Source organism: Cornus florida, unplaced genomic scaffold, assembly GCF_030987335.1.
Source record: "Cornus florida cultivar Cherokee Brave unplaced genomic scaffold, ASM3098733v1 CherokeeBrave_3.0.0_Hap2_Chr10, whole genome shotgun sequence".
NCBI classification, from domain to species: domain Eukaryota; kingdom Viridiplantae; phylum Streptophyta; class Magnoliopsida; order Cornales; family Cornaceae; genus Cornus; species Cornus florida.
Window position 1 is genome coordinate 104,320,325 of NW_026775580.1, and position 14,212 is coordinate 104,334,536.

The 14,212-nt window shown below is 32.9% G+C and overlaps 1 protein-coding gene across 1 annotated transcript; it reads left to right on the forward strand.

Moving 5' to 3' along the window:
- Positions 1–2,767: 2,767 nt before the first annotated feature.
- On the forward strand, positions 2,768–10,412 carry LOC132276626 (E3 ubiquitin-protein ligase At1g63170-like). Its single transcript, XM_059778144.1, has 5 exons — positions 2,768–3,584; positions 6,201–6,320; positions 6,415–6,547; positions 9,365–9,529; positions 9,939–10,412. Exons 1-5 carry the CDS (start codon positions 3,004–3,006, stop codon positions 10,113–10,115), a joined length of 1,176 nt encoding a protein of 391 aa, XP_059634127.1. The 5' UTR covers positions 2,768–3,003; the 3' UTR covers positions 10,116–10,412.
- The last annotated feature ends 3,800 nt before the right edge of the window (positions 10,413–14,212 follow it).

A 14,212-nucleotide genomic window follows, 5' to 3' on the forward strand; every position in this document is an offset into this window, starting at 1 on the left:
TCTAAAGTTTCAGTATTTATTTATTTATATAAAAAATATTTATTAAATGTGCAAAGAGTTTCAATATTTATTTATTTATATAAAAAAATATTTATTAAATGATATGAAAAGAGTTTTCATAAAAAAAAAAACTCTAGAAAACTCTAAAATCTATCTAATAAAATTTAAATTAACCTATTTATCTATTTATTATTATGATTTTTTTAATAAAAGAAAATCTAATTTTCAGAAAAAAATACAAAAGCTCTGTCAAAGTATTTATTATTAAAAAATTCATAATAATAAAAGATAATCTAAAGTGTTTCAATATTTATTTATTTATATAAAAAAATATTTATTAATTGATATAAAAAGAGTTTTTATTAATACTATTATTAAATGTGCAAAGAGTTTCAGTATTTAAGTATCTATTTATATAAAAAAAATATTTATTAATTGATATGAAAAGAGTTTTTTTAAAATAAAAAAAAAACTCTATCAAACTCTAAAATCTATCTAATGAAATTTAAATTAACCTATTTATCTATTTATTATTATGAATTTTTTAATAATAGAAAATCTAATTAGACCATAATTATTAATATTATAAATATTTATTAATTGATATATAAAATAAAATAATTTTTCTAAAACTCTATCACAAATTAACTTTTATTATGAGTTTCTTAATAAAATAAAATCTAATTAGACAATGATATATTTAAAGAAAGTAAAATAGTTTCTATAAAACTCTATCACAAATTACATATTTTATTTTCAATAAAACTTTATCACACTAGACAAAAATATAATATTTAAAGAGTTTCTATAAAATTCTAACACATATTACCTATTTATATATTTATTAAGAGTTTTTAATAAAAGGAAATCTAATTAGACAAGTATTATTAATATAAAAAATTATTTATTAATTGATCTAAAAAGAGGTTTTAAAAGAGTTTATATAAAACTCTAGCACAGATTACCTATTTATCTATTTATTATGAGTTTTTTAATAAAAAGAAATTTAATTAGACAAGAATTATTAATATAAAAATATTTATTAATTGATATAAAAACATTTTTTTTAAAAAGTTTCTATTAAACTTTAAAAAAATTACCTATTTATTTATTTATTATAAGTTTTTAATAAAAGAAAATCTAATTAGACTAGAAAAACTCTACTACAAATTACATATTTATCTATTTATTTTGAGTATTTTAATAAAAAAAATCTTATTAGGCAACTATTGTTAATTTTAAAAATTATTTATTAATTGATATAAAAAGATATTTTAAAAGAGTTTATATAAAACTGTAACACAAATTAGTTATTTATTTATTTATTGAAATCCAATTAGGTAAGAATTATTAATGTAAAAAAATATTTATTAATTGACATAAAAAGAGTTTTTAGAAGAATTTATAGAAAATTATAACACATATTACCTATTTATTTATTTATTATGAGTTTTTTTAATAAAAGAAAATATAATAAAAAAAATAAAATAATTTTTATAAAACCTATCACAAATTGACTGTTTTATTTTCTATAAAATTTTATTACTTTACTTACAAAAATATTCAACACATGCATCGCATATGCTTTTTCCTAGTAATAAATATAAGTAATTAGCATTATTTATATATAATAATTCATATATATATAATATATTCGTATACTATTATTCAGTACTAATATATATTTATATAATAACGAGTATATATCATGCTTTGGCGGGAAATAAATACCGCCAATTAGTTCGTAACTTTTTTTTGGAATTTAAAAAAAAAAAAAAAAATTGGAATTTAATTAGTTCGTAACTTCGTCGTATACGTGTTTGGTTGCTTTTTGTGTAGATCACTGGAGTCCCGCCATCATCATCAATTCTTGTAACTAAGGGGCTACGTGGGCCCTCTTTTGCTTTCAAAACCCGTTTTGGCCTTTTCCTTTCCTTACATCACACCTGTCCAACTGACTCCAACGCTTTCGATCTTTATCTGTATACCCGCGAGTGCAACCAAAGTTCTGTACTCGCTCGCATGGTCTTTTGTTGTTTTCTCTTTTTTCTTTCAACTTCGTCTATTTTTAATTATAAGATAATTTAAAGTCGAGTTATTTACTTGTTACTAATGATTTAAATCTCTTGATACTTAAATGTCCATAAAGATCCTGTAGGTATAGAAAACCTCCTTTTCTTTTTTGAATGGACAATACTAATATTTAGAGCATATCTAACAATATGTTAATATATATATATATATATATATATATATATATATATATATATATATTTTAAAATATACATGATTATTTATAATGTGTAAATTTTGACACATCACCAATGTGTAAAAAGATTACACTGCAAAATTAACATATTTGTTTTCTCATTTCTCATTCTCATTGCATTAAAGAATTAGCCATATATTAAGTAGAAGTTATGCAGGATCTGACATGACACATGGTTAATTGTTATTAGGAGATATATTTTTACACAAAAGTATAAAATAACGGTTAAAACTAACATTAAATAATTTAACATTTGTGTGTAAATTCATCATGACCCATCAGATTTATATATATAAAAAATATAGACAAAGGTTAGAGGTGATGCTCTTAGGTATCCATAAAATGACATGTAATTTTTAATTATTAAATTAAAAATAATGAATAGATATTTACCTATTAAATTAAAAATAGTAGTTTGACTACCCTTATGTCTGAGAGCTGAGTATTGTCGATTTTGAATATACGCTCCTTCTCACATGCCATAAATGTCCATAAACCCTTGGAACGGTAGCAATATTCACATTTGAAACATTGACGCCGACAAAACACAAAACAGTGAAATCATCGACAACAGTAACAGTCCAATCCAAACCATCCAATTCAAAACCTCTTACAATCCGTCCGATCAAAGCTAGGGTTCATTTCAAAAGATGCGCCAAATCAATTCAATCTTCTCAACTCCCACTTGAATCGATCCACACCAATTCTAGTAATTATATATACAGTTTCCGACGATGTCGACGGCGAGACCACCTCGTTCTCCGGCCGATGACAACCCCGTCGACACGACGCCGTTGCTCGGGAGCTCAGTCTCTGACCAGATCTTCCGAAGCCGCCGCTTCGTCCGCCGCCCGCCGAGCCTCCGCGGCGCCGCGCGGTTCCTCCGCCGCGCCAGCAGCCGACGGATGATGCGCGAGCCGTCGATGCGGGTGAGGGAGGCGGCGGCGGAGCAAATTGAGGAGCGGCAGAGCGATTGGGCGTACTCGCGGCCGATCGTGATCCTAGACCTCGTTTGGAACTTCGCGTTCATCATCGTCGCGGTGATTGTGCTGATTATGAGTCGGTATGAGACACCGCTGATGCCGTTGAGGCTCTGGATCTTTGGATATGCGTTTCAGTGTGTGCTTCATATGGTCTGCGTAGACCTGGAGTACAAGCGAAGGCTGAGTGATTCACCTGATGGTTCGTTCCTTGAACAAAGCGGCGGCGGCGGCGGCGGCGGTGGGTGGAATAGTGGGAATTCAGATTCGAGTTTGGGAAGTGATGGAGGGGAGCCTGGGGACTATGTTCAGCATCAAAATGAAGATGAAACCAGGTATTGTAAAAAGTGATTTGCGTCTTTTTCCTCATTTTCCTAATTTTTTCTCATGTGTATGCTAAACTCCAATTATTTGCTTTATTGTTTTGAATTGTTACAAAAAGATTAACTTTTTTTTATTTTTATTTTATAAATGTGAATACTGTCTTAAGAGTCTTTTTCTTTGCTGTGTAATATGCCCGGAAAGATGGTTATTTCATATATAAGGTTAGTAATTAATTCAATAATTGAAGTTGTAGACTCCTTTATGGAAATATGTGTGGAATTATCATGCATGAACGTGATCATGTGGACAAGGTAAAATCTTACCAAAATAGGACATGGTGAGCACCCAGCATCCGGCAAAGTGGGTGTGTGAGTTGTGGGTGTGTTTCTTGTCAATGAAAAGAAAAAAAATATATGTATATGTACACGGAATCACATAAGCATGATGATTTTTCTCCTCCTCTAATACCCAATCCTCCAAGAGAACAATTATACATGGGAGGCCAAGCCAAGCCAGTAGCGCAACACAACGTGTGAGGGCCTAAGCAGCTACTGTGGTAGGTTCATCCCCTAAAAGAATTAACGTATTTTACTTATCAAAAACAAAAAAATGTGGGCTTACATATTATGTATTGTACTATAACAACTGATGTCAGATGTTATATTAATAATTTTATTTTAATGTGTGTAACCTTTAATTTGTTCTTCTTTGCCATCATAGCCTTTTGCTATACTAAAGAAAGCCTTGTCTTGACAGAATGGTTTAGCTGTCATCTATGCAATGTTAAGTATATGCTAACTGGCTAGATGGAAAAAGTATTTTAAAATGTCTTAACCATGAAAGAGATGTCAAGGAGTGCTCAAGAAGTGTTTGGGTGTTGGACAAGTGCGTTACATGTAAACAGATAGACAAACAAGAAGCGTCCATGCCATCAAGATAGATGAAGAAAACTTATGACGTTGGATTTTTTTTTTTTCTTGGTTCTGTGTGTGGCTAGACTCGATAAGCTAATTTATATAAATTCTTATTTTTTTTAAATATGATAATAATCTTCAGATTGGTGCATGCATGTAGATTATGGATGCACATGTTGTTTGTGGGTGGGTGAAAGTGATTGGTACTGATACTTATACTGAACATTTAGCATATTGGACAGTAGAGAAAGTTCATAGTTTAGAGCCCCCCTTCCCTTTTTTTATTTTTGAAAGTGGAACATTTTCTTCGAACATGTGATGATGAATTGCTGCATGTTTAGTCTTATTACATTAGCAGCAGGTGGGCTGCTTATTGAAGTAACCTTGTAGGTCTCTAAGTTGTAATTGCCAAATCATGTCGGAAATAGCAAACCATGTCAATCACATCATATCAACATGTTGATTGAACTACCAATAAGAAATGCATTTAATCATGGCTGCTAGGTCATGGGCACACTTTGCAATTGGTTCAATAGCTAAGGAGTTTAGATGAATTTGAGGAAGAACTGTATTAAGGATTTCCATTTATTTTTTTGCTATTTTCTTGGACTAGAATATAAGGATTTTTCAATTTATGCACGAACCTGCTAAATATATCTGGATGTGATTTGGTTGAATTCATACTAAGCCTAGGAATCTCTAGTATAGAAATGGGTTAGAAAAGTGCAGAGTCTTTGCCCACAATTTTTTCTGTCCCAATTAAACATGGAGGCATTGCAACTAAATGCATTCCTAAAGAAATGTACCCAACCAACAATGCCTAGTTGTCTTTGAGACATTATTGAACGAAAGCGAAAACGAGGAGACTTTATTATCTGTAAATGCCATAACTGTTACCTTGTTTTGGCGGCGAGTGAAAGCCTTCATTTCCTATCAATCTGTAGTTGATGTATTGTATAAACTTCCCAAACAAGTTGGTCGCAAGCTGCTCCACTTTGATATCAACAAAATCTCAAAAATTTATTTATCACTTTTACAAATACTCAGTCACTGTCAAAGGCCTTAAATTTTACTTAATCAACAGTTCATAGGGAATCAGGAAAGGTGCTATTAGACCAGATTCAAGTTTTCAAATGCATTAGAGTCGTGTTTAATCACGGAAAAATATAGAAGCAAGGCTTTTTTCTAATTTTTTGCTTATCAATGCTTGTGCAAAGTAGTCTCACTTGTATGCTGACGTGTCCAGTTTTTGGAGTTGGCACATAGGACGCTCCGAATGCTAATGGTCTAGAAAATTTTTGTTGCCAGTTGCCTTGTGCTACATCTTCTCTCTCCTCCAATGCTGCTTTTCTACTTAAGTCTTCTATATTAAACTGCTTTTAAGTCACTGTTATGTGAGTAATTGCTGCCTCTTATCTTTTCTTTTTGTATCTTAATTTTTTTTTTCCCACTCAAATATTTTGAGAGTAATTTTAGAATGTTGTAAAATATGGTACTTTGGACTTCTCAGAAATGAACGAGTATTGGACAAATTATTTGGGATGGAGTAGTTTATAAATTGGCCAGTGAATTGATGCCAATATTCCGTTACTATCAGGGCATTACATTGGTGGTGTACTAGGTTGTATCTAATCAGTTTAATCTTGAGTTTTTTGATATTTATTTCTCGCAAAAGAAGTTCCTAATCAGTTTAATCTGGATTTACTGTGGCAGTGTTGCTAAGCATCTCGAGTCTGCAAATACGATGTTTTCATTTATTTGGTGGATCATCGGATTCTATTGGATATCTGCTGGTGGCGAAAGTTTGACACGTGATTCACCTCAACTTTACTGGTTCGCATGAACATATTCTTCTCTAGTGAGGCTTTAACTTCAAAATTTGGTTTTTAGTGTGTTGAAAAATTTATTAAATGGTTCTCTTTTGCAGGCTTTGTATTACATTTTTGGCATTTGATGTGTTCTTTGTTGTTATTTGTGTTGCTGCGGCATGTGTAATTGGTGTTGCTGTTTGCTGTTGTCTGCCCTGTATTATTGCACTCTTATATGCGGTGGCAGATCAGGTAATTTACCATGAATATATTCCTCCTCTCTTTATATATATATATATATATTTGGCTTCAGTAGACTGATGTAGAAGACTTAGGTGCTCTCTGATTAAATTGAAAATTAAGCTATAGAAATTTAAAGTTGAATTTAATTGTGAATTTGGATATTTTTTAGAAACTTGTTTGGCATTGTTAATTTTTGAGTAATGAATTTATTAAAATTGTTTGATGAGTATGAAAACTGAATCCTGGTGGTGGTTTATGGGGTGCTTTAAGAGGCCTGACACAACCACTATTGAAAAAAATATGTTTGCTTTATGATTATTCGTTCAAGGGTCGTATAGTAACATTCTTAAAGGGTAACATCTACAGAATATGAAAAAACAATTATATGACAACAAATGCCACTCTACAGTAATCTGTCAGTTTAACAAGGGACCTTAATGTCATAATTGGCCATCAAAAATATTAATTATAGCTGAATAATGGGAACTACTAAATTTAGCAATAAATGTCTTGAATTTATTGAAGTAGGATAAAGAAAAAAAAAAAGAAAAAAGAAAAAAAAAAAATATTTGAAGCCAAGAACTTGACAATTTGTTACAATTGTTTGTGCAAAGTAATATCAAGGTTTGATCAGATCGCCTCCCTCTAGCTTATTTTGAGGATGCTAAAGGGTTAATTCCAGTGATCATATATCTCGCAAAACATGACAATATGTCATGACTTGTTGACAAAAGATTGGAATTTGACTGTAGAGGATGTAACTATCTTTATGAAGTTAACATGATTGTATATCTGTCTGTTGTAAATTTTCCTTTTTAAAACCCTTCAACTTTTCACATTTTGGGATAAGTGATAATTAGGTCCCATTTACTTACTTTTAAGCTGTTTTTAGAAGTACTGATCGAATATTTGTTATCAAATAAACATGTTTAATGAAATTATGTGTTGCAAATACAGCACTTAATACCGAATAGTACCGTAAATTATCCATTCTCGAGCTTAGGCTTTCCAACTTAAGTCGGGAAATCTGAGTTTTCTACCCATAGCTGTTTCTATGGGCATAGATTTGAGTTCACTAATAAGAACAACTTTTTATTGAGAAGCAAATGAGTAAACTTCTGATGTAACTGACACGTGATCTTTGCATGGATTGGCACAACATGTTTATGGTAGTTTGGGGATGATTTTCAAATTGGACATCTTTTATATGAAGCATGCTAATAATTGCTATTTATAATGAACCAATTTTATTGTGAGTAGAACTGAAGATTGGATTGAAAGGAGCTGTATTCTTTTTGTCAATGGATTAAAGCTCTGGAGTGAATTTTGTGCACCATAAATGTAAAAACTTTCTAAGTTGAAATATAATAATTCTAATGTTAAAAGCAGGGGGTCCTTTTGAAATTTGATTGAACAATCATTATTTTGATGATCCATGGAGCAATGTCATGATAACATTTCTATCATAAAGTTCATGCCTAGTATTTAACTACTCACTTCTTTTGCAACTCAAATCTCAATAACCATTTCTGGTTGGGTGAATGATTTTATGGAGTTGAATGACACATTATCTATGAGAAAATATGGATTGAGTGACACATAAAAGAGTACAAAAATCATTTGTATGACCATACTGTTGACAACTTGCTAGAAAACATGAGTTCACTGATTAAATAGTTGCATTATCTTAAGGATGTCTGGATTTTATATTCTCAAGATTTGTTTTAAAGTGGAGAACAAGGGAAGGATGAGATTGAAGAACTGTGACTTACCTAGAAAAGGGGTGGATGAAAATTGAGAAGTATGAAAAAAAAAAAAAATAAGGAAGAAAGAAATCGGTGAATATTTTTGAGAATGGTGATGTTAGTTTGGGACCTTGGGTTTTCAGTTTTTCATCAATACTAGTTTGTCGTTTTACACGCCACACATATGGAGGATTCGACCAACCAAAAAGAGTAATGGAGGCTCGGAGGGATATATAGAAGCTCAATTATCAGTTTTTACAACAGTTCATGTTTTATTTTATTTTATATATATTTTTAATCTTGTATGGATGCTAAATGTTCTGTATTTATTGTATTATGTAGAAACTTCAGTAATTTGACAGCATAGGAATGACATTCATAGCGAAGGTCCTTATGGACTAAGGGAAAAACATTGTACTTAACATGAATGAGGATTCTTTTATTTTATTTTATTTGTTTATTTATTTTTAAACCAACTAGTACATCTCTAATAGATCTTTCCCGATGATAAGAAAGTAAAACAGAAGAAGGATATAGCAATGTTTTTAGTCAGTTAAGATACAAGGAAAATTGCATCCTGCCTCTTAGATCTGTGTTACAAATTGAGGTCCCTTATCATAGATATATAGATTTTAATAATTTTTCATTTTCATATTCTCTGTGATATGGATGCCAGTTAAGCCTCATGGCCATTTTCTCCATTCTCAACATCTTAACATTGAAGGTGTGAGGAAGAAAGTATGGTTCTTACTTCTTACTGCAAATTCCCATTTATGTTGTTTTCCATTTTTTACTTTTGAGATAAGCACTTAATTTTTTTTAGAAAATGAAGTGATACAATTACTCCTTAAAGGTGAAATGTATGAGTATCTTCTGATATAATTATAGATCTTTAGTACAATAAATACATTTAGGATAAATGCCGTATTTAATTGAATAGATTTATCTATTTCTTGTAGCTTTTTTGGTGTCACTGTTTGGGTTATCTTCTAAATTATCTTCTCTGGCACAAAAATCTACCTTTCAGTAGGAATGTGTTAGGGTTTCTTTCTTGGCTTAGCATTGGCTCTGTATGATGCAGGAAGGAGCAAATAAGGAAGATATTGAACGTCTGCCCAAATACAAATTCCGGAGAATTGGTGAATTTGATAAACAAAATGGGGAGATTCAAGAATCGTTTGGAGGAATAATGACAGAATGTGATACTGATACACCCATTGAGCATGTTCTTCCTCTGGAGGATGCTGTAAGTTTTCGAATTCAATTGTATATTTTCTTTTACATCTCCCAGAAAGTTGAGGCTAACATTCTTACGACTTTATCCAATTCTTCTATATAACTGCTTTATAAATTTCAAAATAATTATGACTTGCATCCAACCCCCAAACCTGGAGATTGGTTCCTGAAACAGCATAACAGGATGCAATAGTGTAGACCTCAATGCAAGATTGGTCATAAAAAATAACTGTCAATACCCCGAACTTCCTAATTGTTGATAGGCTTTATTTTTTCATTTTTTCGATTACTTATGAAAAATTTGTAGCTTGTTTGGTATTTATATGGCCTTAATTACATGATACCAGATCACTTCATCACAAAAGAGATGTTCACAAAAGAAATTGCACTCTTGACATGAATTTTGCTGTGAATTATAGGAATGTTGCATATGTCTTTGTGGCTATGACGATGGAATTGAACTGCGTGAACTCCCTTGTCGTCATCATTTTCACTGCACGTGCATAGACAAGTGGTTATACATCAATGCTACCTGTCCACTCTGCAAATTCAATATACTAAAGAACGGAAATCAAAGTAGTGGTGAAGACGTATAGGAATGCGAGTTTTTAACGATAAGTTAGGATCTTCTCGTGTATATTGTACGTATTGGACATTCTGCTGGCACGTTAACCTTTCCTGCTCAAGACTCAAAAGTGAAGCTGCTCCAGGGCATTAAGTTGTTTTAGTGTGTATCCTTGGCGTCGTAGCAATTGTTGTTCGACCTTGTTATCTTCTAGTTCTTAATGTATATGGTAACTTTTCTTTGTGCTATGGCCTTAAGTTTGTTGAAAGCTAAAATGCTATAATGCTTATAATGATGGTGCAAGACCAGCCAGTTCAGCTTTTCTTTTCTTCTTCCTTTTCCGTTTTTTGTTTTTTTGTTTTTTTTTTGTTTTTTTGTTTTTGTTTTTTTAAATAAATAAATTAGATACATGAATGAATATGGTTTAGGAGCATAGATATGTCACACACATTTTCTTCTCAACATCTTGAGTAGGAATGCATAATGATTTTGTAGAAGTTTTGAGTATTTTTTCAAACTATTATCAAGTTTAGGTGGTTGATGGTGATATTATAGGGGAACATTGAAAAACTCTTAGAACTATTTAGCCTTTAAATAAGCCTGTAAAGGACCCGATTTCGATCACGGGGGTGGTCATAATTTGATTTGTTAACCATTAATTGCGCTCTGCTCTTATTTGAGGATCTAATGATTTGGCTTTGTCCCATATTAGTTGTCCATTTCAAAAATTTTGATTCAATGCTGCTTTTTATTTTTGAGTCATTTTTAGTTATATATATATATATATATATTTTTATATACTACCTATTGTTGATAATTGCGCCACGCTAGCGGTCCAAGTGGCGTCACCTCTGAAAATAGGCGCACCTGGCCGATACCTATTTGGCATGCCTCTGCCCCTGAAGGGACTAAGTGTTCGTCCGGCAATCATCAGTGCCAAGCGCTCGTTTGAAGCATTGAGCGCTCACCTGGCAATCATCAGTGTCGAGCGCTCGTCCGAAGTTCGTTACTCTTCCTCCCTTTCTTTCCGAGGTTGCCTCCTGCAAGTGTAACCTAGGGCATTTTTCTCTTCTCGAGCTCCCTTTTAACTGTAGGGACCTCGAGGCGCAGATCTAAGGATAGAGCTCGCGGGGCCAAGAAGGCGGAACCCCGGGGGAGGCTCTTTCCCTATCTTTGATTGCGGGAATCTGAGTATTAGTGGTTAGGTGGCTGAGTTCTAAGGAATCGTCTCACTTCGAGGTCTACACAAGGGGGAGAGAATATTAAATACCCAATAGCTGAGCTCGAGTAATATAGACCACATAATATGTATTAAATATATATCTCAAAGAATGACCATTGGATAAAGAAAGAGCTACCATTGTAACCAGTGGTCCTTACCTAGGTAGAGTGACCACTGGATAAAGAGAGAGTTAGCTCCATAACCAAGGGTCTTTACCCAAATGAAAGTAGTATAAATAGGGCTTAACTCTAACCATTTAGTGGGGTGGAAAAATACGAAGGCGCAAGCAACCATAACCATAAAGAATGGTCTTCTAGAGCTCGAGCTACCATAGGGTGTTAAGCAAATATGCCTTCTCTCTCTTAATCTCTTTTATGGAGAATCCCTTGTGCTAGCTTGGAGCTCCATTCAGTCTCTGATCTCAGCACCCCCGACAGACGTGGAATGATCTCCTCATATCATCACGAACTATCATCAACATTTTGGCGACTTCACTGGGGAGGAGCATTCCATCAATGTCGAGCTTGCAAGAGATTGGCCTCTATGGATATGGAAGAAGTCTTCTATGACCGGTGATTTTACTCCTAACTCATTTTCTTGTTGCTTGCTCTAGTCTCAAACTGACACACTCAGTCTTAAAATTTTTACTTCATCTATAATGATATACCATGTTATGTCATTTACATTCAACAATATGATACTGTTGTACTCTACTGTATCTCTGAAAGTCATTTGCTTTTTTATTTTATTGTTTGTTCATGCCGATTCACCAACTATTTCAGGCACACTATCTGATTAAATATATATAATAATAATAATAATAATAATAATAAATAAAATTCTTTTACTTCATCTCTGGGCAGATTGGTTCCTCGAGCTCTTGAGCGTTTCATCATATATATTGACTTCACTCGGTGTAGGAGCTCTGTCTGTACCTTTGTTTTTTTTTTTTTTTTTTTTTTTATCATATCTGATACATTTATCATTAACCCATCACTCCTATCTTCTGGTGAATGCCTCCCTCGTGAGATGATTCTTGCCTGACAGTATCTCAAATGAAATCTTGTACCTTTTCTGTCATTATTATATTCGTGATTAAAATAAAAGCTGATATAGTTCCACCATTAAGTGATCAGAACAAGTTAATACCTCATGTGCTGGCTATATCAAATATTATCAAATATTGTGCACATCTCATCTTTGTTTCTTATATAGCCTTATAGTTATGACTCATATAGTTAATAAATATATATATAATAGTAAATAAAAATAATTTTGAAAATAAATTTTTATTCTTTTATTATTATTCTACAGCTTTTGCTAGTTGATGAACTATTTAATTTTTTATTTATTATTTTTTTCCTTTCACCATTTATCCACCTGACTCTATTTATTTTTTAATTTAAGCTTTCTGTTACTGTATTGGTAATATATATATATATATAGATACACAATATACATAATGATTGACCTGACTTTACACAGCAACAGTGCATGTCACGTATGTCTACAAAAGGATGACGTTGCAATCTTGAGCTCATAAAAGTTAACTCTCAATTTCTTTATTTTTGTCAAATCTTGTCCCAGTTTACTCTCTCCAAAGCACCATCATTTTTGTTACTATTACTAATGAGTTGTCAAATCTTTACCTCTTCTCAACTCTTTTTCACCGACATTGTTTACTTTTACTATGAAAACTTATTCTAACTTCATGTTCTTTAAGTCTATACCCTATACTAAAGTGCGATGAGATACTATCACAATATATAATCCTATTTAAATAATAACAATAAAATTCTAGTGTTCCAGGATCACCGTCCTTCGTAGCAGTTTTACACCTGGCTCGAGATTGCTTTGGGCCAACACTTTGTCATGGCTTAAGCACAGTTATCAGTCGTTTCAACAAAAGTACTAATAAATGATAGTTAGTTTTGCCAACGTTGTCACTTGTCAATGACTTGAGGACTCGCAAGTCCTCCCTATTTTATTTATTTTTTATCCTTCTCCCGCCCTCGCTCGGGTCCCTTTGTGTCACACTTTAGTTTCTCACACAAGTCTTTCCTCTTGCTCAAGCCTGTCATCGTACTTATTGAAAATTCCCTGCGATGCCAAGTGAGCTTCCATTTTCTTGGGCAACATCGTCTGACCTCCCTCGAACTCGAACTTGGTATGCTTATGAACTCTCGAAGAATGTCGTCCAACTCCCTTCGAATCCGAGCCCAAACTCTAACCTAAAACTTGCCTCGTCTTTGAGGTTCCCATTCCCTTTGAACTCAACATTGGTATGTCTTCGAACACTAAAGAACGCCGGTCAAACTCTTTCAAACACTAGCTTTGTACCTCTTCGTACCCTCAAACATCACCACCCACCTATATCGACCTCCACCTATTTTTTAAATTTTTTTGGGTAGCGGTATTTCACTTCTTCATCTTTGAATTTTCGAGCAATCACAACTTTTGGTAATCTTTTGCCTTTCGAAAAAAAAAACCTTTTGATTATCTTTTTTCCAGAGCACTCAACAACTATCCTCTCTATATATGCATTCCATGTTGTCGCGGGAAACGTCGTAACAAATCAAAAATACAAGAGACCCCTCAAGAGTCGAGTCTTAAAATGTTGGTCCATCCTCACTAGAACTGGATCACTTTATGCTTTCACCTATATATTAACCCCTCTTTCGACCCATCAATCTCTGGAGACCTCTGCACGAGGTTGCTTGACCTAAAAAGAAATCTCTTCCTATAAAGGCTCGAGCAATGCTTCTGATTAACATTTTGTCGTAGCTCAAGTGCTATTTCTGGTCAACTCGTGCTGCTCGAGCACCGCGACTAGCACTTCCTGGAGCACCGTTTCAAAAAAATAGTGGTATTTTTCTTTCATAAAATAATCCTGGGAGCGTTTACGG

What these genes read in the sequence shown, in the direction of transcription:
- LOC132276626 (XM_059778144.1), top strand. Translation starts at nt 3,004, where the DNA reads ATGTCGACGGCGAGACCACCTCGTTCTCCGGCCGATGACAACCCCGTC. An exon ending in CAAAATGAAGATGAAACCAG is followed by an intron (nt 3,585 to 6,200) that starts GTATTGTAAAAA and finishes TTACTGTGGCAG; the next exon opens with TGTTGCTAAGCATCTCGAGT. An exon ending in TTCTTCCTCTGGAGGATGCT is followed by an intron (nt 9,530 to 9,938) that starts GTAAGTTTTCGA and finishes TGTGAATTATAG; the next exon opens with GAATGTTGCATATGTCTTTG.